Below are 23093 nucleotides of genomic sequence, written 5' to 3' on the forward strand. Positions count from 1 at the left end.
ATATATGACAGAATGCATGAAATCTGGTGGGGGGTATTGGGGGTGTGGATGGGGTAAGGGATCTAAATTTGATTAAGATCTATTATATGAAATGTACAAAACCTCAAAAATATTAAATAAGAATAACTCCAAAGTTTAGATACCTCCTCTATAAAATCTGTGTAGAGATACCCATAGAGATACATTTGCAGGTTATAAATGGTATAGTTAATAGACTTAATTGGTCCTTAATAAACTAATATCACTAGCTCAGTTAAGCAAAAATGCAGACCTGCCTCTTAGGAATACAAGCTCCACTATTTCTAATTAAACACTGCAACATACAGGCAATCAACATTCTTTCTCTCTCTGCGTGTCTCTTTCTCTCCTTCTGTGTCTGTCTGTCCTGTTTCTCTCTCTCTCACACATATACAGCTACAGTGCTTCCCTTCATTCATTTTCTGATAAAATCAGAGAACAACTTGGATTTTTAAGGGTAATTGGTCATTTAACTCTATGGTTTCATATCTGTGGGTTCAACTAACTTGAATTAAAATATTTAAAGCTCAGTATGTACTGAGCATAGATATTTTATTTTATACTTTTATCTTGTCACTAATCAAACAAGGTTATAAAATAATAATTTGCACAGCATTTTTATTGTAGTAGGTGTTATAAGTAAACTAGAGATGACTTAAAGAATGTGGAAAAATGCCTGTAGGGTATATGGAAATGCTCTGCCATTTTGTATAAAGAACGTCGACACCTGCCAATTGTGATGACTTCAGATGGTGGAAGCAGCTCTGGAACCACTTTTGGATCCAGAGAGACAGTATATATCCCAGTTGTTGGTGACTGTTTCTGAAGGCCTGGGGATAGTCTTATAAAACTAGTCTTCAAAGACATTCACACCACTGCTGGCTACACATTGGAGTCTCAAAGTTGTTCTGAGGTTGGCTTTACAGTGGACATAGACTTGGTTCATTTGGAATGAGTTCTTCTTATCTTAGATTTCAAATCTACTCCCTCCAGGTTTATAATGTTATATGGAGATGAGCTCCTCAGTTTCTAAAGTCAGTATATACCTTGGGTGCTGTCTTTCCTCATTTCTGTCTAATTTGAGCTCCATGTCATGTGCACCCAGTACTACATGTAAGAAGCTGAGCTCTACCAATCTTGAGGGCTGAGTAGAAGGTGAGGGAGTATTAAAGCAAAATGCAGTGTCATAGAGTTCTGCCTATGTATCAATTCTCCAAACATCTTTTTTTTTTTATTCTGAAGATAAAGAGCTGAGTCACAGAGAGAAAGTGTCAATAAAGCAGAAGCATTAAAATCTTGAAATCTGTAGTCACATAAAACCGAGGTAGGCTAAGCTTTTGTGAGCTCCCAGCTCCTCATGCTTCAGTTTGCTAATCTGTAAAACAGAGTGCATACATATATGGTGCCTACCCTACAGGGCTGCTGTGAGAACACATGAAAGAGTGGTTGCCAAATTCCGAGCCTCACCCTGTTCAAATGTCCTCCTAATCAACATTTTATGCCCTGTTGGAACAAAAATAAACATAATAGCTTAAATAACAAGAGCTTTATAAGTACTTTGACTGATTTTAAATGCATTATGTAAAAATGTAGTAAAAATTAATATTAGCCTTTCTGTTTATCAATTTCCAAGGATCACTAGTCAGGTAGAAACACATTTTATAAAGGTTTTTATGTATATGAAGGTATATTTTTTTATGTAGGCAAAATAATTAGGGCTAAATAAAGATTCTACAACTTATTTTGATAGTGTGTTTACAATACATCACGTAACGTATTACATCATCTTTATAAGCACTACTTTAGCTAGATACTTTTAGCTCCAACTGACTGCTTAAAGAACTTAGGTTCAGAAATAAGAACACTTGTGTAAAATTCCAAGCTAGTTAATAGTAGGAATATGACCAGGCCCTTCTGACCTTTAAGCAGGCCTCTTGTGTGACAGGCAGAGACTATACAAGAAGCTTTGCCAACGTTAACTTTCATCTCAACTCAGCAGCCAGAATCTAGATGCTGAACTGATTTCACTTTGGAGAAACAAAGAAATCATCATTTGTAAGACTAAAACAAAAAGCCCTTAGTTAAGGGAGACATAGTGGGCAGGGAAAAACATAAATAAAGAAAATGAGGTGCAATTTATAACCCAAGTTAAACAAAAAGCTCCCCTAAATTTATATCCTCTTGTTTCTACATAATGAGTCAATTAATCTTCTAATGCTTTATAAAAGTTTTTTTTTTAAACCAGTAGCAGCTGGTTTTAATGTTAAAGCTAATTAGGAAACACATTAGGCAAGGAAGTGCTGAAGTTACATTCAGCTCAAGAGGAAAGAAGTATGTTCATGAGAAAAGAAGATGATTTAAAGGATGGCTTTTGTCTCCCGCAGTCTCTGATTTTTCCAAAGGAAGACAATCATCTGAGAGCAGAGAAATGGGTCACTGTGAGGCTCTGTCTAAGACAGGCAAGCAAAGGTTAAGAACTCTATTTCACAGAGCTGCCAGTTGGTATTTCTGACTGGATTTATGGATCATTTTTTCCTCCCTGAACTGACTGAACAAGTCATCTGGGCACCATTTACTCCAGCTTATGATTGTTAGAATTTCTTAATCGTGAGATGATTTGCCACCTGTCACTAACTATGAGCCGTACATTTCAATTGCATTTTTAATAATCTCACGAATAGCCTCAGGGAAACTAATTTAAAAATGCATTACCAATTAAAAAGTCTTAACACGTATTTCTAACAGATCAGGCGAAGTGGGAATTTATGTTTTTCCAGAGATGAAGTTGATACACGGGTGGAGAATGAAGTTATAAATAGTTTATACTGAAAGGAGGGTTGGGGCTTAGCATTCTGCGGCAGGGACTCTGAACTGTCACCGGTAGCCACTCACTTGAGCATTGTGTTACTATGTGAGATTCCACTCAGAAGCCTCGTATTTGGCCTAAGCTTCGAACTAGACTCCGTGGTGCTTCGGCTGGTCCTTGGACCACTTTGGGTAATCAGGTGTCAGTGTTTGTTTCAAGGTCCACTGTCAAGTACAGTCATTTCTTTCTTTCTCTTTCTTGCTTTCGATGGCCCTAAAATAGTCCCTATGAGAAAACCTTCCTTTACATCAGAGAGAAATTTAATTGAGGAACCTAGCCCAGTAGGAATTAAAGCAGCTTTTTGAATTCTGGTTCCGAAGAGTGAGCGTCTTGAGCTTCCAACTACCGAGCCCAAGATGCCAGTTTCTAACCATTCCCGTGCACCTGACGCCCCCTAGTGGCTTCACAAACTTTAACGGGAAGATTTTTAAAACTTTAGAATTATGGAGACCAGACCACCTAGACAGTAGTTGCAGACTAATTATCCAAAATTTGGAAGAATTTGCTGGGATGAGCATCAGCTTATTGAGCATGTTAAGGGATTAAGCGTATTTTGGAGAATTGTCTTTAGGAAGCTATTCCTGAGAAATAGTGAGGGAGAGAAAAAAATGAAATAGCACCTCAACAGGAAAACAATATATAATTATATAATTTCGTATTTGACGATTTCATACATACATACAGTGTATCTTGATTATATCCCCTCCAACTTCCCTTCCATTCCTCCGTGGGATCCCCCACATGTATGCCACCCACTTCCACAGCCTCTTTTTACTAACTCATCCAGTTAAATTAGTTCTGCCTGCTTGAACACGGGCAACCTACCAGCAGCCACATCCCTCAGGTAGAGGTGGAGTCTCATGAGCCTGTCCCCCATCCATGCTAAAATTATTGATTGGCTTGATCTTGAGCCGGTCTGGGTGCAGGTATGTTTTCTGATTGGATTTGAGGCCTGTTTCACAGGAGGGAATTCATGCCTGTGGTACTGTAAACCTGGTCAAAACTTATGATTGGGGAGGTCATAGGACCTAGAGAAGGAGCCTAATACTTTTATTTTGCTAAGCAGATTGCCTTCGAAATAATTATGTTTATACACATAGATTAGTGCTGCTCTCAACCTTATCAGAGGCGCTTCTTTTTGTAGTGGGCAGCCTTCAGTGCAGACTCCTAACTGATCAAAGTACTGAGAATGAATGACTCACGAGTGCTCAGCCCTAAGTGAGCATTATTTCGAAATCTGATTAATTTCTATGTTTCTACAGTCTTAGAGTTCTATAACTGTGACAAATACTCTGGAAAATAAGTACATAAAGAATTCACCAAGATTTTATTCTGATGCTGATAATTTAGCACAGCAATTGTGGTTTTCAGAGCTGTAGTGCCAGCAGCATCTACCAATTGTGCAGAATTGCAAATTATCAGCCCCACCTAGATGTTGTGGATCAGGAATGCTGGAGACGGGGCTGGGCTCCTGACTAAGAGCTCTCCCCATCCTTCTGATGCCCAGTATAGTCTGAGTCACTAAGGAAATGGAATTTAGGTCAAGTCCCTAGAATTGCAGCCCAATGGTTACAAGGAAATTAAATAAGAAATTCAGGAGCCAGGCTGATTGCTTAGTGGGAAAGAGCTCTTTGGAAGTGTCGGGCATGGATACTGGATTCCCAGAACCCACATAACTGCTGGGTCAGCATGGTAGCCTACCTGTGATTCCAGCACTGGGAAGGCAGAGACCCATAATGCCCCGAGTAGGCTGCTTAGTTAGACTAGCCATACCAGTGAGCTTGGGGTTTAATTGAGAGACCTTGCTTCAATGAATAAGGTGGAGAGCTATCAAGGAAGGTTCCTGAAGTCAGCTTTGGGCTTCCATAGACATGTGCACCTGCACTGGCACACATATGTGGGCCCACACAAATGAACATTTATAGACATGCATGTACACCACACCACACACACACTGACACACGCTAAAGAAAGAAGAAAGAAAATCAAATCAAACTAAACCAATTAAACAAACAAAAAACCCCAGCTCTCAATATAATAGCTATTCAATACATTTAATTTTCCTTTGGTTAGCACATTAAATCCCTATGGTAGCTACTTGCCTGCCGTGCTTCCCTTGGTTGTAAGCATAATATGATGTGAACATTAAGTTTCCTTCAACTCTCAGTAGTTACTAGTTATTCATCATAACTCTGTGCCTGCTCTATTGCCAGTGGGCATTGCTTTTACCTCAACCGCATTCCCCTTATTTCCATATTTGCAGAAAAGTTGTCAGTTTGGGAATTGTGGGAGTGAGACTTTGATTTCATGAACAAATAAGAAGGTGGGTTCTAAGGGCTCAGTTCAGCTGGATGAGGTCATGCTCTATGCACATCCCTGGAAAACACGGCACCTCAGTGATGCAGCCATGCAGAAGAATCTGAAGGAAAGAACACTGTGCTCCAACATGCTCCTCTCCCAGGGTCTCCTCCGCCATCCCCACTGGCCATTGCATCTTGCTTCCACCACTTATTACTTGGTCTTTGGCAAATCTCATACTTCCTTAAGCCTCAGTTTCCACACTGAATATTAAGGGACACCCTGGTGCCTGCCAGTCAGGACTGTGAAGCTGAATAGTAAAGTTCATGAAAGGGCTTAACACAGTGCTTAATTTTAAAAATCAGTTCTAATTGTTAAAAAGCTATTGGGGCTAGAGAGATGGCTAAGCAGTTAAGAGCACTGGCTGCTCTTGCAGTGGACCCTGATTTGATTCCCAACACCCACATGACAGCGAACAACTGTCATAACTCCAGTTCCATGAGATCCAATGCCCTCTTCTGAATTCTGCAGGCATTGCATGATGCGGGTGCACTTACACACATGCAGGTGCTCATACACATAAAATAAAAATATATACATTAAAAAATCTATAAAAAGAAAAAAATGAACTCCATAGAAGGTTCAAAGGGCACATGGCATTTGACATTACTGTAGTTCTTCCATCAAAACTAGGCACCCTAGCTTATAATAGTCAACAAGAGAGCAAGTGAGATGGCTCAGCAGGTACAAGTGCTTGCCACTAAGCCCTGAGTTTGATTCTTGGGTCCCACATCGTATAAGGAGAGTCCTTTGAGCTGTCCTCTGACCTCCACACATGCACCATGATGCCCCTCCCAGTGTAAAAAATTATAAAAAAGTAAGAGTTTAGGGGCTGGAGAGATTGTTCAGTGGTAAGAACACTGGTTGTTCTTGCAGAAGACTCAGGTTCGAATCCCAGCAGCCACATGGCAGCTAACAACTGTCTGTAACTCCAGTTCCAGGGGATCTGATGGCCTCCTCTGTCCTCTGCGGGCATTGCATGACATGGGTGCGCTTACCTACATGAAGGCAATAAACTCATACACATAAAATAAAAGTAATAAAATATTTAAAAGTAAGGGTTTGTAATTACCATGTATCAAATTCGCAGTTTATAATAGAAACAATAAATTGCTAATTAGGCAAATAGATCCATTCTCTATTTATTGAATGGTTTTACTTGCAAGAGTGTGAATAATAGCAAAAAGAGTTTGAGGTCAACTTAAAAGTTGGACACATTGTCAATTGTTCTCATACAAGAGAAGATAATCACACAAGTATTTAAAAATTTCATAATTTATCCAAGAACAGTGGCATACACCTTTAATCCCAGCACCCAGGAGGCAGAGGCAGGTGGGTCTCTATGAGATGGAGACCATCCTGGTCTACATAGAGAGCTCCAGGTCACCTGGGGCTACAGGGAGACTTTGTCTCAATTTTTTTTTGTAATTTATTTATTAGCTGATAGCCTTTACTAATAGTTTGATCTTAACTGCCTCAGATTTTCAATTCCACCCAGCAGTGTCATGTGCTTTAATGCAGTCTGTGGCGATGGTGCTCACCCCCAAATCCAGGCCTCACGGAGAAATCGTTCTCCTCTATGTGCAGCAGTTGCTCATGTTTCAGGGCCCACTGCTGTCATCCTTCCTCATTTTGGTTTCTTGTACGCTGTTCCCGCAAGAGAAAGAAAGAATAATTTTAAGATGCATCTATTTCTGGTTATTTTTATTTTTCTTAGCCATCTGTGTTCAATGTGGCATGATCTGAAATAAGCACATAAAATCTCATTTTCTTAGTTCAGATTAAACCAAAGATGTGCCAACATTTGCTTGTTGTAAGGGTAGAGCTCCAGGTCAGTAAGAAACCCTGTCTCAAAAAACAGAAACAAGGTCAACAACTCCTATGGAACAATATCTGAGGTTGACTTCAGGCCTCTGCACACTTGTACACACACACACACACACACACACACACACACACACACACATGAGGTACCTTTCATCAAATGCCCACTCTGTCCAAGGCGCTAGCCCAGATGTTGGTAAATGTGATTCTCATTGGCATGGATTCAGATCATCTGGTTTCCCAGGCCTCGTGCTCAGAGTTTCTGATTCAATTGATTTGAAATGTAAGAGTTCACATTTATACCAATTTCTCAGAAGAGCTCCTCCTCCCAGAAAATAATACATTTAATAAAAGCTAGCTACCTTTTTGAAAAAAGAAAAATGAAGATGTAACTTTGGAAACATGAAAATTACTCCTTTGGTAATAATAGTCTTTGATACAAATATTTGACCTGTCACTCAATGTCTTTTCAGAAGCATAACTCTTCATGAGACTGGAAAGGATAAATTTTATTTACTTAAAATTTTTTTGTGAATATATTTTATTGAGTTTTTGTGTATTTCATATAATAGAACTTAATCAAATTTAACCCCCTTTCCCCATCTGTACTCCCCGTAGGCCCCCTCAGATTTCATGCATTCTGTCATATGTGTTAAGTCCTATCCAGTTGAATATTTGTACCCGGATATCCTTTAGTGCAAGTTCATCCACTGGAGGAAAGGATAAATCTTAATTAAGAATCCCCCAAACACTGAACACAGAGCCTGCTGTGAAATGCTCTCTTGGCCACAGTTGGATACACATGCACCTGTTCTTGCAAGAGGCTATTCTGACTTGCAGTGAGATGGTCTGTGCTTATTTCATTTCACTTTCCTTGTATTTCATGTACTTTGCAAAATGATTTACTGCTTGTGTCTCGAAAAAGAATTTTGGAAATCTAGGCACTACCCTTTACATATTTAAATAAACATCTCTAAAATTATTTTATCATAAATAAAAAATTATTTGGATGATGATTTAAAAGAACATTCTTCCTTTAATGTATCCAGTGAACCTATAGCAAGTTCTTTAAAATATATGAATAATTTTCTTTTAATATCAGAAAATTTATATTATTCATTATTTAATTAGAACTTGTATTTCCATTTCTTTTTTTCCATAGAATTTTATTACAGGGGCCAGAGAGATGACTCAGTGGTTAAGAGCACTGACTGTTCTTGCAAAGGACCTGGGTTTGGTTCCCGGCCTCCACATGGCAGATAACAACAGTCTGTAACTTTGGTTCCAGGGGATCTAATGCCCTCTTCTGACCTCCTTGGGCACTGCACCACACAGGTGTACTTACATTCAGGCAATACATGCATACACATAAAATAAAAATAATAAATAAAATATAAAAAAAATTTTGCTACCATATCATACAAACATTTCTTCAAGAAACTATGTCTATACATTGAAATTAATTTTTTATTTCACATGACCACTACAAATGAAACAAAACTTAATGTATTTAAATGTTGATTCCTATTAATTTAAGAATAAAATTTTGGCAGAAATGAATTTGTTAATGAAACTGTGCTACATTTTCCCCAATTATTTTATGTATTAGTAAATGGACATTATTCATTGTAAAAATGAAAGTAGGTTTTGCAAAAATTCTAGGTTTTGATTTTATAGATCCAAAATATTAAAAAATATTGGTCATATATGTGTAAGTATATTGAATTTGAAGAAAAATTTTTGACATGTTTAAAAATGTAATTAAATTATCTAAATTCCTTCTGACTTATTTTTAAAAGTCATATTGTATGATGAATTATGAACAATTTTTATGACTTATAACCTAACAAATTAATTAGGTTCTTCCTTCAATTCTGTTGCAAGCAGAAAAGCAGGAAATCAGCCAGAGTGGAAAGGATACATTACTTATACTGGAGTTGTTTACTACCCCAACCACAATATTTGTAATTATGTCTCTGTACCTTGGAAACTATTACACACAAGTGTAGTACACACAGAAGTATTAGGAAGGGAAATGCCTACATTTTCCCAGGTGTGACAGAACAATTATTAAAGGGAGGTGATAAAGGAGACTGCAGGCGAGTTTTCAGGTGGATCAGTTTAAACAAAGAGGTCATAAAGAATGGAATCTAGAAATTGCTTAAATTTCTGGAAAAAAAGTGTTTAAAATTGCCTCTCTGAGGAATAATAAAAATATTCTAAAATTAACAAAGGAATTATTTAAAGACTATGCATGGCTATACACCTCCCAGATAACTTGCATGCACCCTTAGGGAGGCTTATACCTCATGAATACAGGCATTTGGTTTGAAAGCTTCTGACTTAGTATCTATATTGTTACAATAAAACACAATGATATACTATTTATAATGCATACAATTATATATTGTGTTACATATTATAGATAACACAGTACCAACATTCTTTCTTTAAATGTTTATTTTTTATTGAATTTTTGAGAATATCATACATCTTGATCATATTTAGACCCCCTCCCGTATTTGCACGCCCCATATCCCCCTAATGGATTTCATGCATTCTATTATGTATGTTAAGGCCTATGGAGCCAAGTTTGTGTACCAAGTCCCTCAGTGTGAATTCATCCACAGGAAGCTTTCATTCTCTCTAACATCACTCACTTAAAGAAGACCAACTCTCCCTCAGAGGCCCAGGAGTGATCGGCTGCTAATCGTTCCTTTGCTAAGTAAGGTTGACGCCTCCTGCCCATTTCCCTAGTTGTATGCTGGTTTCTTATCTGATCAAATTTGCATAGGATTTGTGCATGCCGTCACCATTGCTGTAAGTTCATATGAGCAACTTTGCAGCCTCCTGAAAAAGTTTGCTTCCTTGTGGTCTTCCATCACCCATGATTCTTACAGTCTTTCCATCTCCTCTTCCACAATGGTCCTTGAGTCTTGGGTGGTAGAGATTTGATATGGGTGCCCTTCCCAGGGATATGAACTCTGCGGTATCTTATTCTCTTCACTTTGGCTAGTTGTGGTTTTCTGGATTAATCACCTGTTGCATGAGGAAGATTCACTGGTGAGAATTGAAAGATGTATTAATAGTCTTTCTGCCCTTCATTCTGCTATGTTCCCTAAGCCTTAGGTGTAGAGGTTGCATTGTAGATGTATCACTTAGGGCTGGGTACTCCACAGACACTTATTCTCTTCATTGGGCCAGTTCTGGAACTTTGTAATAGTCTCTGTTTCTTGAAAAAAGAAGCTTCTTTGATGAGTGGTGAGAAGTACCAGCATTCTCAATCTCTGCCTTTTCCCATGCAACACTATGGACATTAAAAAATATGCAAGCCCAAACCAGATAACATTCCAGCACAGTCATAGGGAAGTGGGTAAGAAACCCCAACCCAACTTAAGGAACTTTTAGTAGTTGATGGCTGCTGGGAGGGGAAGAGACAGTCTCTTATTGGGATGGAACTCTTGTTGGGCCCAGTGGATGGACCCGTATTGAAGGACATTTTGGGACACAAATCAAACTCTATAGGCTGTATTACACACACACACACACACACACACACACACACACATGAGAGTACATTAAATTGAGTGGGGGCAGTGGGAGGTAGATGCAGAGAGGGGAGGGGAACCAAATACAATGAAGCTATATTGTATGAAAATTGCAAAAATTCAATAAAAAGATAAAATTAAAAAGTAAGTTTAAATCTTTGTAACAGTCATGATTTTTCCTCTTGGTTTAGGACATTTTCTTCCTGAATCAACCAAAGAGCCACATTTCTGTGCTTCCTACACTTTCCAGTGTCAGAAACACTAAGTTTGTGACCAAGAAAATGATAGTTTGGAGGCAGGAAAGTCCAACTTGAGTGGTTTCAGGGAACTGTGAGGGTCTTTGAGGGCCTATCAATGCAAAAAAATTAAATAGAATTAGGACTGATTGAAGAAGAGGAAACGTATTTCTAATGTGCTGAAGTTTTATAAATTGATGAAAACAAAACTCTTTATATCTATAAAACAATGTGAAAATTACTTAATTGAAGAAAATGCAACATAACATAACAAAACCAACCAAAAAAACCAACCAACAATCACACACACACACACACACACACACACACACACACACACACAAAGTACAAAATGATGTCTATGCTATAATCATACATGAAAACGTAGAATAGGTATAAGGATTAAAACTTAATTTGGAAAATATAATGCATAACTAAGATCACTGCTATCTTTTCAACACAAGAATCCATTAATGCTATCATGTTTTTAAAAAGATGTATTTATTTTTATTTTATGCATATAAATGTTTGCCTGTATGTGTGTATGTGTACTAAGTATATACCTGGTACCTGTGGAAGCCCAAAGAGGATGTTATATTCCATGAAACTGGAATTGTAGATAGTTGTGGCCCATCATGTAAGTGCTGGGAACCAAACCCAGGTCCTTTGCAAGAACAGCAAGTACTTTTAACTGATGAGCCAGCTCTCTATTCCTCAGTGGGTTTTTTTTTTTTACTATTTTATTTATTATTTTTATTTTATGTGTATGAGTGTATTGCCTGCATGTATGTGAGTACACCCGTGTCGTGCAATCCCAGTTAAGATATACCAATATACCAATACACATTTATTCCCCTGGAACTGGAGGTGAAGATGGTGCATAACCACCATGTGGGTGCTGGGAATCGAACCTGGGTCCTCTGCAAGAACAGTCAGTGCTCTTAACCCTTAACCGCTGAGCCATCTTCCCAGCTCCCTAACAGTTTTTTTTTCTTAATTAATTAATGGTTTACACTACACTTTACTTGCCAGATTGCTTCACCGTGTTAGCTTGGTCTCTTTATTCTAGAAGCATGTCCTGTTGTTAGCTTGATATTTTTTCTTATTCAAACTCCATTAGGAATGCACACAGAAGCCCACTTTACAGTCTATGGTCACGTAGGCAAATTTTTGTTCTCTTTTTAGAGAACAACTTTTTATAGATATTATTTTTCTTTAAAATGTAAAATCCAGGGGCTCAGTGATTAAGAGCACTGGCTATTCTTGCAGAAGACCTGGATTGTATTCCCAGCACCCATATGAAGGCTTCCAGTCATCTGGAACTCCAGTTCTGGAGGATCCAACACTGTCTTTTGACCTCCACGGGCACTGCATGGTATGGGTACACGTAGCTACGTGCAGGTAATACATTCATACACATAATAATAAAAAAAGCAATAGAAATGCTCTGTTAGGCTATTTAGATGTAAATTCAAGAAATATTAAAGTAGCAGGAAAATCCTTTGCCTCAGTTTTTGATCGCTAAGAAAACCTTCACAATCGTGGATCCAATGTTTATCTCCAGAGCCCTGATGCTTTGAGAAGTCTTAGGATGTGTCTCGTTAGAATGAAGAGCTCTGTGGCTTTGTCTGAACAGCTCCTAAATGCCTGAACTAGGGAATGAATGGCATCTTCGTTTAACACCTTCTGTCTATAAAGGGAAACGCTGTGCAAGTGAACTCCTTCATGGAAGAGACAGCTGTAGAGTGTGTCCTATTAGAGGTGTGACAGCTCCTAGTCTCAACTGGGTCTTTCTCTGCCACATCTTGAGCTCAGGCTGTTTCCTCATCTGTGAAATGAGGAAATGGGATCTGTGTCAGAGCTGATCTGCAGACGTGTTTCGGAGTTCATATGGTACAGAAAATTACAAAAGTTCATATGAAAATCTGTAGTTGCTGCTTTGTTTGAAAAATAACAGGAATCTGGTAACACTGGATTTGTGTTTCCATGACTATATTGAGTGACCTTTTACATTAGAGCTGGGCTGGGTTTAGGATGCTGTAAGAATGGCACAGTAACCCTTAAGAATAAACTGCAGACTGCTAAAATCTGTTCAGAAAAGCTTATAAGACTCAATTGCCAAATTTTCAGGAAATTTATAAGCTTGCTATAAAATAAAATATTAAAATTAACTCACATAAACCTACAATTAAATGTTACACTTAGTGCATATATGCGAAAATGAATAAATAGACAAATACGCTATGGTCTAATATAGACAGACATTACATGGTATATCATATTTTAGGAATTCTACAATAGAGAAATAACAGACCTAAACAACCCAAGTACAGCAGGATTATAGTAAACCATTATAAAATAAGTAGGATGACAACTTTTAAGCATCTATTGCATTTTCAGTCTGCCCTTCCTATAGGATCTTGCCCTTAACCCAAGACTTGTACATGAAAGCCATTCGATAAAATTGATGAAAGAATGCGTGAACATTCAACAAATCTGGATATCCACTCTGTATCACCAGGATGCCAGATCACCTCCTCAGGCAAAGAGACACATTTTCACTTGTCAAAACTTTCTTTGTCCATATTCCCCACTACCGGGTCTCTAAGAATAAAGGAAGTCTTTGGATAGAAAACTTTAAAAATATTTCGAGTAAAAAAAGGTATCTTTGACTGGAAAGCAAGGTCATAAACCTGAATAATGATAGTTCACATTCTGATTAAGGGGCTAGATGCCTGAAAGCATCATATGAATGCAAAGTAGTGGGTCTAAGACCACTGCATAATTTTCAAAGAAAGACCATGTCCTCCTTTCATGTCCATTTTGTTAGTTTTCTTACAATATAAAATAATGATTTATCAATGAACTATTTCATTATTGTTTATTGGTAAGCAGGCTGGATACTGAGCAAAGAACCTCTTGATATTTATTTCCAGCAAAGGAATGGAGAATTCTGGGGTTCTTTTTCTGGAAACTAGTCTATATAGTTATTTCTGTATTTTTTTGTCAGTTGCTTTAAAATTTGCATGAGTGAGTGCTGAGACCAGTGTAGAAACTGGCTGTCTGTTACTTAGGTAAGAAGCATAGATTTCAGACTAAGTGGCTGAGCAGTACAGTGGTGGCTTACTCAGCCCTCAGTGCCCTTGAGGATTTTTCTTGCAGAGCAAAAACAGCACATATAAATTTTAACAAATCATATTCTAGCTTGTGGCCTAAAGGGGCTCATCACTTAAGACACAGTGAAGTGGCAAACAAGCATGTCTGGCCTCATATAGGAGAAACCCCAGGGTTTCCTCTGGGGGAAACCTGACCTACATAAACTCTAAACTTCTTTTAAAATGAAATAAAGAGGCATTTCACCTAAGGGAAATGTTTCTTTCTTACCACAAAGAATCAGTGCTCCCCTGTTGGCCTTTAAAGAACACACAATAAGTGTGCATGGTAGGTTTTTCTTTTTAAAAACCTTTAACTTTAATTATTATTTTTATACTTTCACATACTGACCACTCCTACCTCCTGCCTTCCTCACCCTGTCTACCTTCCCTCTTCCCCACAAGTCTCTTCCTATGCTCATGTCTACTCATTTGTTTTGAGATTGACCAGGAATATCTGTGTGACCAAGGGTTTGCAGTTATTTTTTGGAGCCTGGTGGGCTCAGCAGTGAATTACACAACTAAAGACAGTGACTCTACCTTTCCCAGAATCTATCAATAGCCAATAATCCAGAGGTAAAGGGTAGGGTCCAGTGAGCCCCTCCCTCTTCCTTGACTGATTATTGATGGGTCCAGTCTTGTTTGGGCCAGTGCAGGGAAGTATAGCTGATGTGAGTTAATGATTACAGTAGTTGTATTATAGGGTTCTCTGTAGATACTCTGCCATGGATGTGGGCCAGTGTGATGAAATAGTTCTTTGATGACCTGTATTTTCCTTCTCTAAACCTCTATAAAACAAATGAGAAAATTTATTTCTTTAAATGATAGAATATATTTTAAGCACTTTCCATTTATTATAAAATATATTATGTAAATGTTATAAGAAATCTGAAAAAAAAATCACACATAAACCCTGGTATAACCTTACTTTACCCAAACAGTCCCTTAGCTAATTTCCTTGGAGAGGACGCAGAAAGGATTTAAACTCAACAAAACCTTGTATCATCTTAGATCTGCGGTCTAGGAGCAGAAGAATGGAAGGAAAACGTAAGAGGTACATTTTAAAGAGCAAATCAGGAATCAGGAATGTAGTCCTCCCTTCTCTTGGTTAGGGTCATTAAACCTGAGATTTCTTAAGATATTTCTCAAGTGTTTGTGATTTCTTTCCTGATATTATGATGAGTGTTTCATAAATATTCAGGATTATAAGGGGAATCTGTGAAATATCTGTCATTTACTGACTAGGTCTTTTTTGGAAATAAGTAAGGGAAGACTTTTCCAAGGACATTCTTTGTGTAGAAGAGTGATTGATCTTGCCCCTTGCAAGCTAGGAAGATTTGGCAATTTCAGCTAAAACCTATAAAGTCCCAGGCAAATCAATCATGATGCCCAGGTTACTGTAATGGACAGATATCTCCTTTCTACATATGCAGGCATCTCATGGTTATTAATGGGAAAATAATAATGATAATGAGTCTATATTCAGGAAAATATTTTAAATATATGAAAACTATTTTCAACAGATAACATTGTTTCAATGCCTTTTGATACTATCTTATCAATAGATTGTCCTACATAAAATTGACGGGAAAAGTTGTTGCTTAGATTACTTTCAACTAAAAATTCGAAGGAATTGTAAACAAGTATCATTATTAATAACAAATGAATTACTCATTGAATAAACACAATCCCTGAGAAGCAATGTGCGAAACATTCAACTATTTGCTTTGTAAATATGAATAAGCACACAATGTCTGAGAGGGAAGCTCCTGACTTTTTGGATGTTAGCTAGAGGTATTTTATTCTGATGAGTGAGTGCTATTTCTAGACACAGGCACTGACACCAAGATGTATTTCCATTAAAGATAAATTTCTAGATTTGCAGTAGGTCTGAGGCAGCCAGCAAGAGAAACTGGGCAACGACTGCACGACAGTGTTTCACTTTCTTACCGGATTTGTCTCATTGAAGAGGGGCACTGCAGGTGGGATTTCTTAATGGTAGGAGCAGCAGAAGCATCCAGCATCACTGTGATTCCGATCTAGGTGAAGGGGACCAGGCAGATGGCTAAGACCATGTTTTCCAGAAAAAGAAAGTAAGTGGACACCACCAGTATTGTTCCTGATATCTCCTCTTCGTGTGTCTTGTTAAAAATCAATAATATGCCAGGAAAAGGTATTAGGAGAAAAAACAGACATCACCCTCAATGCTGCCCTTCATTTCTGCAGGTTGACTAGACTGGCATCACTCCCAGGCATGTGTCTGTCCACCTTATAGGAAATGTGAAGAAAATAAGACAAAGGCTTTTCCTTTCCCAGGGAAGGTTCTTAGTAAAATGCTTGATTCAGCTGTAGTCCTTAGCAGACAAAGAACTAAGGCTAGGCACTAATCCTCTTAATCCAATGCAATATCATTTGAATATATTTAATGACTCTTTAAAACAATATGCTTAATGAGAAGAAGATGATTAATTTAATCTTAATTACCTATTGCAAGACCTTTTCCTTTATCGCATGGGTCCATTTAGTCCAGAAGAGTCCTTTCCTCTCCCCATACATATAGAACTTGGGGGGCTACCTTGGGACATTTGCTTCTAAATTCAGGCAACTCCTCATGCTCACTTAATGATACTAGGATGCCTGGGTGTCTCGTTCTTTGTGAGGACAAATCAATGGCAAGAATACATTGACATCTGACTTCTTTATTACATTGTCTTCTTCATAACAACTTCTTATACCAACATTCCCATTAAAAAGACATAAAAAGTTTATCATTTTTGGCCATGAACTTTAAGAAATTATAAGCATAAAAATAAAAATAATCCAGTGTCTTAGAGTAGAAAGAATTTGTTCATAGGAAGTCCTAGGGTTTTCGCTCAATTACAGTAAAGCATCTGTGCCTGTAGGTGCTGAGTTGTTTCTTTAACCTTCTCCCTTTAGTGCTTTCCTTTGCAAGCCCAATGAGCTTAAGAAAAAAAGCAAAAAACCACATCTGTCAAAACTAGAAAGTGGTAACCACCAGGAAACAAAATGAATCACAGAATCCCCAGAGAATCTTGTAGTAGCTTAAGCTTTCCCTTGCATAAATAGCTTCCTGTTCACTTTTCTTCCATTCTGGTGAAGTCAGCTTGTTTCTATTTATCTGGCAAGGAACCAAGTGTAAACTTAGATTGCATGGCTGTGCCCATCGAATTCATCTTGGGTATGTAGCTGTCATTTCCTAGCAAAGGAAAACAAACAAAAAGCTCATGTCTTATTTACGTTGGATCATATATAGCCAACAACAACAGCGACAGCTAATTCCAAACCTACAGAATTTCCAGGTATGCCTACAGGATGTCACACAGACAAATATATTGAATTGGAAATTATAGTCATAGTATGCTGATCCAGAAAGATTTTTGGAGATCATTTATACCACACCAACTCCTCCCCTCCTCTCTCTTGTACTTAATTTTACATTCCTTTAAACATAGTAAAGTCAATACTACCAATTTATCTCAGTTGGAAAGACAGTTCCTTTTCCACTCCATTATTCAGTTGTTTTGGGCCCATATTACATACATATACATATTACATACATATACATATACATATTCATATTCATACACAAACACAAACAGACATGTACACTATATTCAATGGCTTGTTACCCATGATTTTAGTAATTTCAAAAATGTTATGGGTAAGTAAGGTTTTTTTTTTTATCAAACATGCATTAGCTAGTAAGGGCATCATCTGGGTGAGTGTATTTCTTTTAAATGCTATACTGTAAATAAAATTTTTCTGTTTCACTAACATAATTTAGGAGGGAGGGAATCAGGACTGCAGGGAAGATCATTTGCATGAAGTTATCAGGGAATCAGTCTGGACAGCTGGTTCTAATTTCCTCACAATTTGCTTCCTCTTTATAGTCCAGGCTATAATCTTTCTGTCTTTCAGTCAAGAGGAAGCCAAGGAAAAACACAGTTCTGGGTATGTGTATATAATGTCATCTTTTAAGAAATAAAATATTTGCAATTTAATATATTGCTATTATAATCAAAGGTGGTAAATTTTTAGATGGATAATGAGATAACAAAATGAACTTGGGAATTCTATTACTAAGACTATGGAAAAATAGTGGATACTGGTATAAGTGGTACAACTAAAATTTTCTACTCTGTTCTGTTAGGATTAGCGATTTATGATTGTCACCAGTTGAGAGAGTTTTGTTTTTGTTACTATTTCTGCTATTTTTGATTTCTTTTTTTTTTAACCATCAGTCTCCACCATTGACTTTTCTGGTAGTGGAGTGATGCACCTTAGAATGCAAGAAGAAATAGGCTCATTTACTCTCCCAAAGGAGTAAAATTTCTCTTAACATATTAAGACTCGTGTCTTTGTCTTTTCTCCATTTTAGTAAATGACAACTGTATCCATCCCATTGTTTAAAAAACACACAATAGCAACAGAAAATACCTTGTAAAACGTGTAGCTTTGAAGGATATTTTGCACGAGAACTGGGAAAAATCAAAATTTGGGCAATGCAATCTCCAGGGTTTATAAGAGCTATCCCCCTTGGAGAGGACACCATAATTCCTACTTTTCCAGTATAATCCGAATCAATGACTCCTGGGTGGATTATTAATCCTTTTAGAGTAGTGGAACTTTGGCCAATTAATAATCCTACTGTGTTTCGCGGTAGCGGACCTTTAAAGTCCGACTCCACCACCTGAACTCCCATTTGAGGTGTCAATACAAGTCTGGAAGTGGCGCAGAGATCCAATCCTGCGCTCCCTGGGCTTGCTCTACGTGCAGTATTGGTACCCACGTCCCCCGGGATATGGGGATTTGATGCGTGGGAGATCGCATCAACGGCCATGGTTGAGGGGTTGTCTGCATTGCCCCATATATTTGAGGGCCCTGAGGCGCAGGGCCCACTCTCCCGTTTTTTGACCTAGAGCCCAATTGATTGAGAGGTAAAGAATTGCCTTTAAAGTCAAATCTCGATCGGCATTCCCTTGCCCAGTGGTTACCTTTTTGACTGGGGCACAACTTAGGAAGCATATCTATAGGTCTAGTGGCTGTCATTAAGGAATTAGGACATTCTCTTTTAAAATGGCCAAATTGTCCACAATTAAAACAGCCGGGCCATTGCTTAGGTCGCCTATTTGATATTGATAGGTTTTTACCTCTCAGACCTGCAACTATTGCAGCTTCCAAGGCTTGCCCTTGAATGGAGTGCTCATTAATATCTCTGCATATTTTGATCCACACATCTAAGGTTCTATTCTTATGAGGTCTGATGGCATCTCTACAGGGTTTATTAGCCTGCTCGTATGCCAACTGCTTGATCAATGGCATGGCTGAATCCACATTTGGAAACACCCTTCCTGCAGTTTCCATCATTCGAGCTAGAAAATCAGCAAAGGGTTCATTTGGCCCCTGAAGGACCTTTGAGAGACTATCATTAAGGTTACCTGAGCCCATCAGCATCTTCCACGCCTTAAGGGCTGCATCATTAATCTGAGAATATACTTGCTCTGGATATCCAATCTGATTGTTAATAAAAACCCCTTGCCCCATAAGCATATCCACATTCCATGCAGGCTGGCCATTGGCTGCATTAGCAGCTGCTAGTTCTACACAATATTCCAAGTAAGCAGATTTCCAATTCAAATAATCGCCCCCTGAAAGAACAGCCCTACAAAGATTTTGCCAATCAAAAGGAGTCATAGCACGTCTAGTAAGGCTTTCAACCTGAGTTATAGTATAAGCTGCTTGTATCCCATAAGTAGCCACAGATTCTTTCAACCTCTGAATTACTTTCCAGTCCAGGTATGCCCGCATTAAGAGTGCAATGGCTCCCCTCTATGGAGGGCATGGCTTCCAGACAGTCTCTGTCCCAAGGAGGAGCACTAGGCTCAACCTTTTTCTTATTATCAGTGATTCTCAGCTGTTCCATGACACTATCTAGATCCACTTCCCACAGTGTAGAGCTCTATTTTCAAATGTCATCTTGAATTGACTGTCTCTGTTACAGCCTACCTGATTTCAGCAAGAATCTTCCAATCACTTTGATCCTTTTATTACCGCCTTTCATTTTGTACAGTTGTTTTGTGACATTAGCAGAGGACTGGTTCCAGACCCTAAGATATGGAAATCCAAGGATGTTCTAGTCCTGTCTATGTATGGTATCTGTGTATAATCTGGATACATTCTCCCGGATACTTTAAAGTCTTTCTTAGTAGGTTCATTCATTTATTTTGTGGATATGAGTATGCATTTTTGTGGGTGCACATGCAGAGGATTTGTGGCAGTCGGTTCTCTTTCACCATATGGGTCTTGAGGCTCAAACTCAGTTTGTCAGAATGGCAGCAAGTACATTTACCAGCTAAGCCTTTTCATTGGCCCCTCTTATATACTTTAAATCCTCTCTAGATTACTTTTACTACCCAGTACAATGTCAACTCGATGTAATTAATTGTCACACTGTATTATTTTTAAAAGAATGAAAACAGGCTGTACATGTTCCATACAAGCACAAATTTTTACGATTATTTTGGAATGGAACTTTTTTTTTTAATTTTCTTTTTATTTATTTATTTTTCCTTTTGAGACAGGGTCTCTCAGTAGCCCCAGCTGTCCTGGAATTCGCTAGGCAGACCAAGATGGCTTCAGTCTTACAAAGATCCTTCTGCCTCTGCCTTCCAAGTGCTGGAATAAAGGAGTATGCCACCACTCTGACATCTGTGGTTGTTTGAATCCACAGATGTATCACCTGGGGAAATGAAGGACCAACTCTGTGATGAAGTTAGAACTAGAGGATGAGTGATCAATTAATCTCTTTTTGATTTACAATTTAGATTGGGAATTAAATATAATTGGAACTATAATTGCATGTCGTAAATACAGCATACATGCAGTAGGCATTTTCTCCCTCCCTACCCCAAACTTGGCTCCTAATAGACATTTCTGTTTCTATCCTATTTCCCATTATTATGGAATTCTAATACAGCGTCGTTCCTTCCCAATGCCCTTTTTTATCCCCCTCTCATGGCCTTGCCTGAAATACAAAATCTATTTCATAGAGTGGCACTAGAGCGGGCCATGTTCATTTGGTGTAACAGTGGGATCTTGCCACCAGGTGGCAGCACAGTACACACATTCTCACCCACCTCACAGCTTTGTCCTCAGCAGTCTCATCTGAAAGGAAAACCCACAAACCCAATGCTAAATACTGTGTACTTGTCAACACAGGCAAACAGGAAAGAAGATTAACAAGAAAACGTCAAATGATTTAGGCAACAAAAGCTAAATTATTAAGGTAAATGTACTTTTTCCCACTTGAATGATTAATATTTGTCAGATTGAACACTAAGCATAGCTTTACGATTTTATCTTGTACTATAAAAATAAAATCACTTTGAGAATACCAAGAAGTAGAGATGAATGTGGTGGAAACAAACATAAGCTTTCTGAAACAGTACTGACATGCATACTACTTTGAAATCACCTCCAGGAGCAACAGGAGGTTTTCCTCTGGGGCTGGAGGAGGAAGATTCTGGATGATTTTAAAGCTTAAACTCCTTAAACTTCTCACTTCCTCTTTTAGTTTATTACTCAGGTACACTTAGGTGACTTTAGAAAGTCATGAAAAGGCAATAAAACAATGGCTAAAAGTACAATCTTTAGTATCAGATTTTCTGGAAACAGTATTTCTACTTGCTGATTGTGTGAACACAGACAATGGCTTAATGTATTTCTATGTGCCAGTTACTTTATATTGCATTGACTCTATAGGTGTCTTTTGGAAGCACAGAAATTTTCACTTTGTTAATTCTGCCAATCCATGAATATGGGAGGTCTTTCCAAAATCTTGTAGTATCTTTAAGTTCTTCAGTGTTTTAAAGTTTTCATTGTAGATGGTTTTCACTTCCTTTATTAAGTATATTCCCAGGAGTGAGTTTCATGTATTGCCTCCAGCCTCTGGATCTTTCAGTTGGAGAGTTACAACTGCTTATGTGTGTGGTTATTATTGATATATAAATGAATGTTGCTCTCTCCTACCAGCAGGCCTCTCTCTGGGGTAAGTCCATAGTGCCCTCTGTGTCTTGACTCCCCCAGCTTCATTCACCCTCCCATCTCCCCCACCGGTCTCTCCTCCTAGTTTGGGTCCTGTCCCATTCCTTGTCTTGGGGCCCCAGACACCTGGGAACCAATAATGCTTCCTGATCCTTTTCATCCAGACCAAATGTAGTGCCTTCTCTGGGCCCCAGGAACACTGCTTCTGGGCCTGGCCCCGCCTTCACCTCTCTCTGCTTCCCTGGGCCTGTAGGACACACAGCAGGCCTCTCTCTGGGGTATGTCCATTGCACCCTAAAATCCTTGACTCCCCCACCCTCATTCACCCTCCCATCTCCCCTGCCATTCTCTCCTTCTGGTTTGGGCCCTGCCCCATTTCTTATCTTGGGGCCCCAGACACCAGGGGAACCAATAAATCTTCCTGATCCTTTTCATCCAGACTAACATAGTGCCTTCTCTGGGCCCCAGGAGCACTGCTTCTGGGCCTGGCCGTATGGCCCTCACCTCCCTGTGCTTCCCTGGGCCTGCACCACAGGTCAGCCTCTTTCTGGGCCGAAGGGGCTGACCTTTCCTCTTCCTGATCCTTTGCATCCAGACCAACACAGCTCCTCACTGCAGTCCCCAGGAGTCCTTGGGGTCACTTCCCGCCCCATCTGCCTTTGCATCGCTGGGTGGGACAGCCACCAGCTGCCCTAGACCAGCATCTTACCCGGGCCAGGCTCCCAGGCCAGTCCAACCCCCAAATTCCTGAGGACAAAATCGTTCCTGGATGGATTCAGACCTTAGGACAAGGCCTAAAAACATCTGACCCTTGTCTGAATTGGGCATCTGTGGGAACTCCTGAAGTCAAAAGCAATCTGGCTACTCCAATATAACATCAAAAGAGAGAACCAGAAGCTTAGATGAACCAGCCTTTAATGCCCAAAAAGTAAACCACGAAGACACATAAAGGCCACAAAAAGAAGCAGGCCTAAATCTGAAGGCTTGAGTCTCACACAAGAATCAGAAACTACAAAAGAAATTCACA

General features: G+C 38.8%; 1 protein-coding gene across 1 annotated transcript in view; it reads right to left on the bottom strand.

Annotated features, from left to right (window-relative positions):
- Gabrr3 (gamma-aminobutyric acid type A receptor rho3 subunit) overlaps nucleotides 1-16077 on the bottom strand; it is a 63964-nt gene extending 47887 nt beyond the window's left edge. The window contains 3 exon segments of the mRNA XM_008841736.2: nucleotides 6784-6852; nucleotides 6855-6889; nucleotides 15953-16077. Coding sequence (XP_008839958.2) covers nucleotides 6784-6852; nucleotides 6855-6889; nucleotides 15953-16077 — 229 coding nt within the window.
- Nucleotides 16078-23093: the final 7016 nt, after the last annotated feature.

The sequence above is a fragment of the Nannospalax galili genome, unplaced genomic scaffold (genome assembly GCF_000622305.1).
Source record: "Nannospalax galili isolate Female #2095 unplaced genomic scaffold, S.galili_v1.0 scaffold821, whole genome shotgun sequence".
Lineage (NCBI taxonomy): Eukaryota > Metazoa > Chordata > Mammalia > Rodentia > Spalacidae > Nannospalax > Nannospalax galili.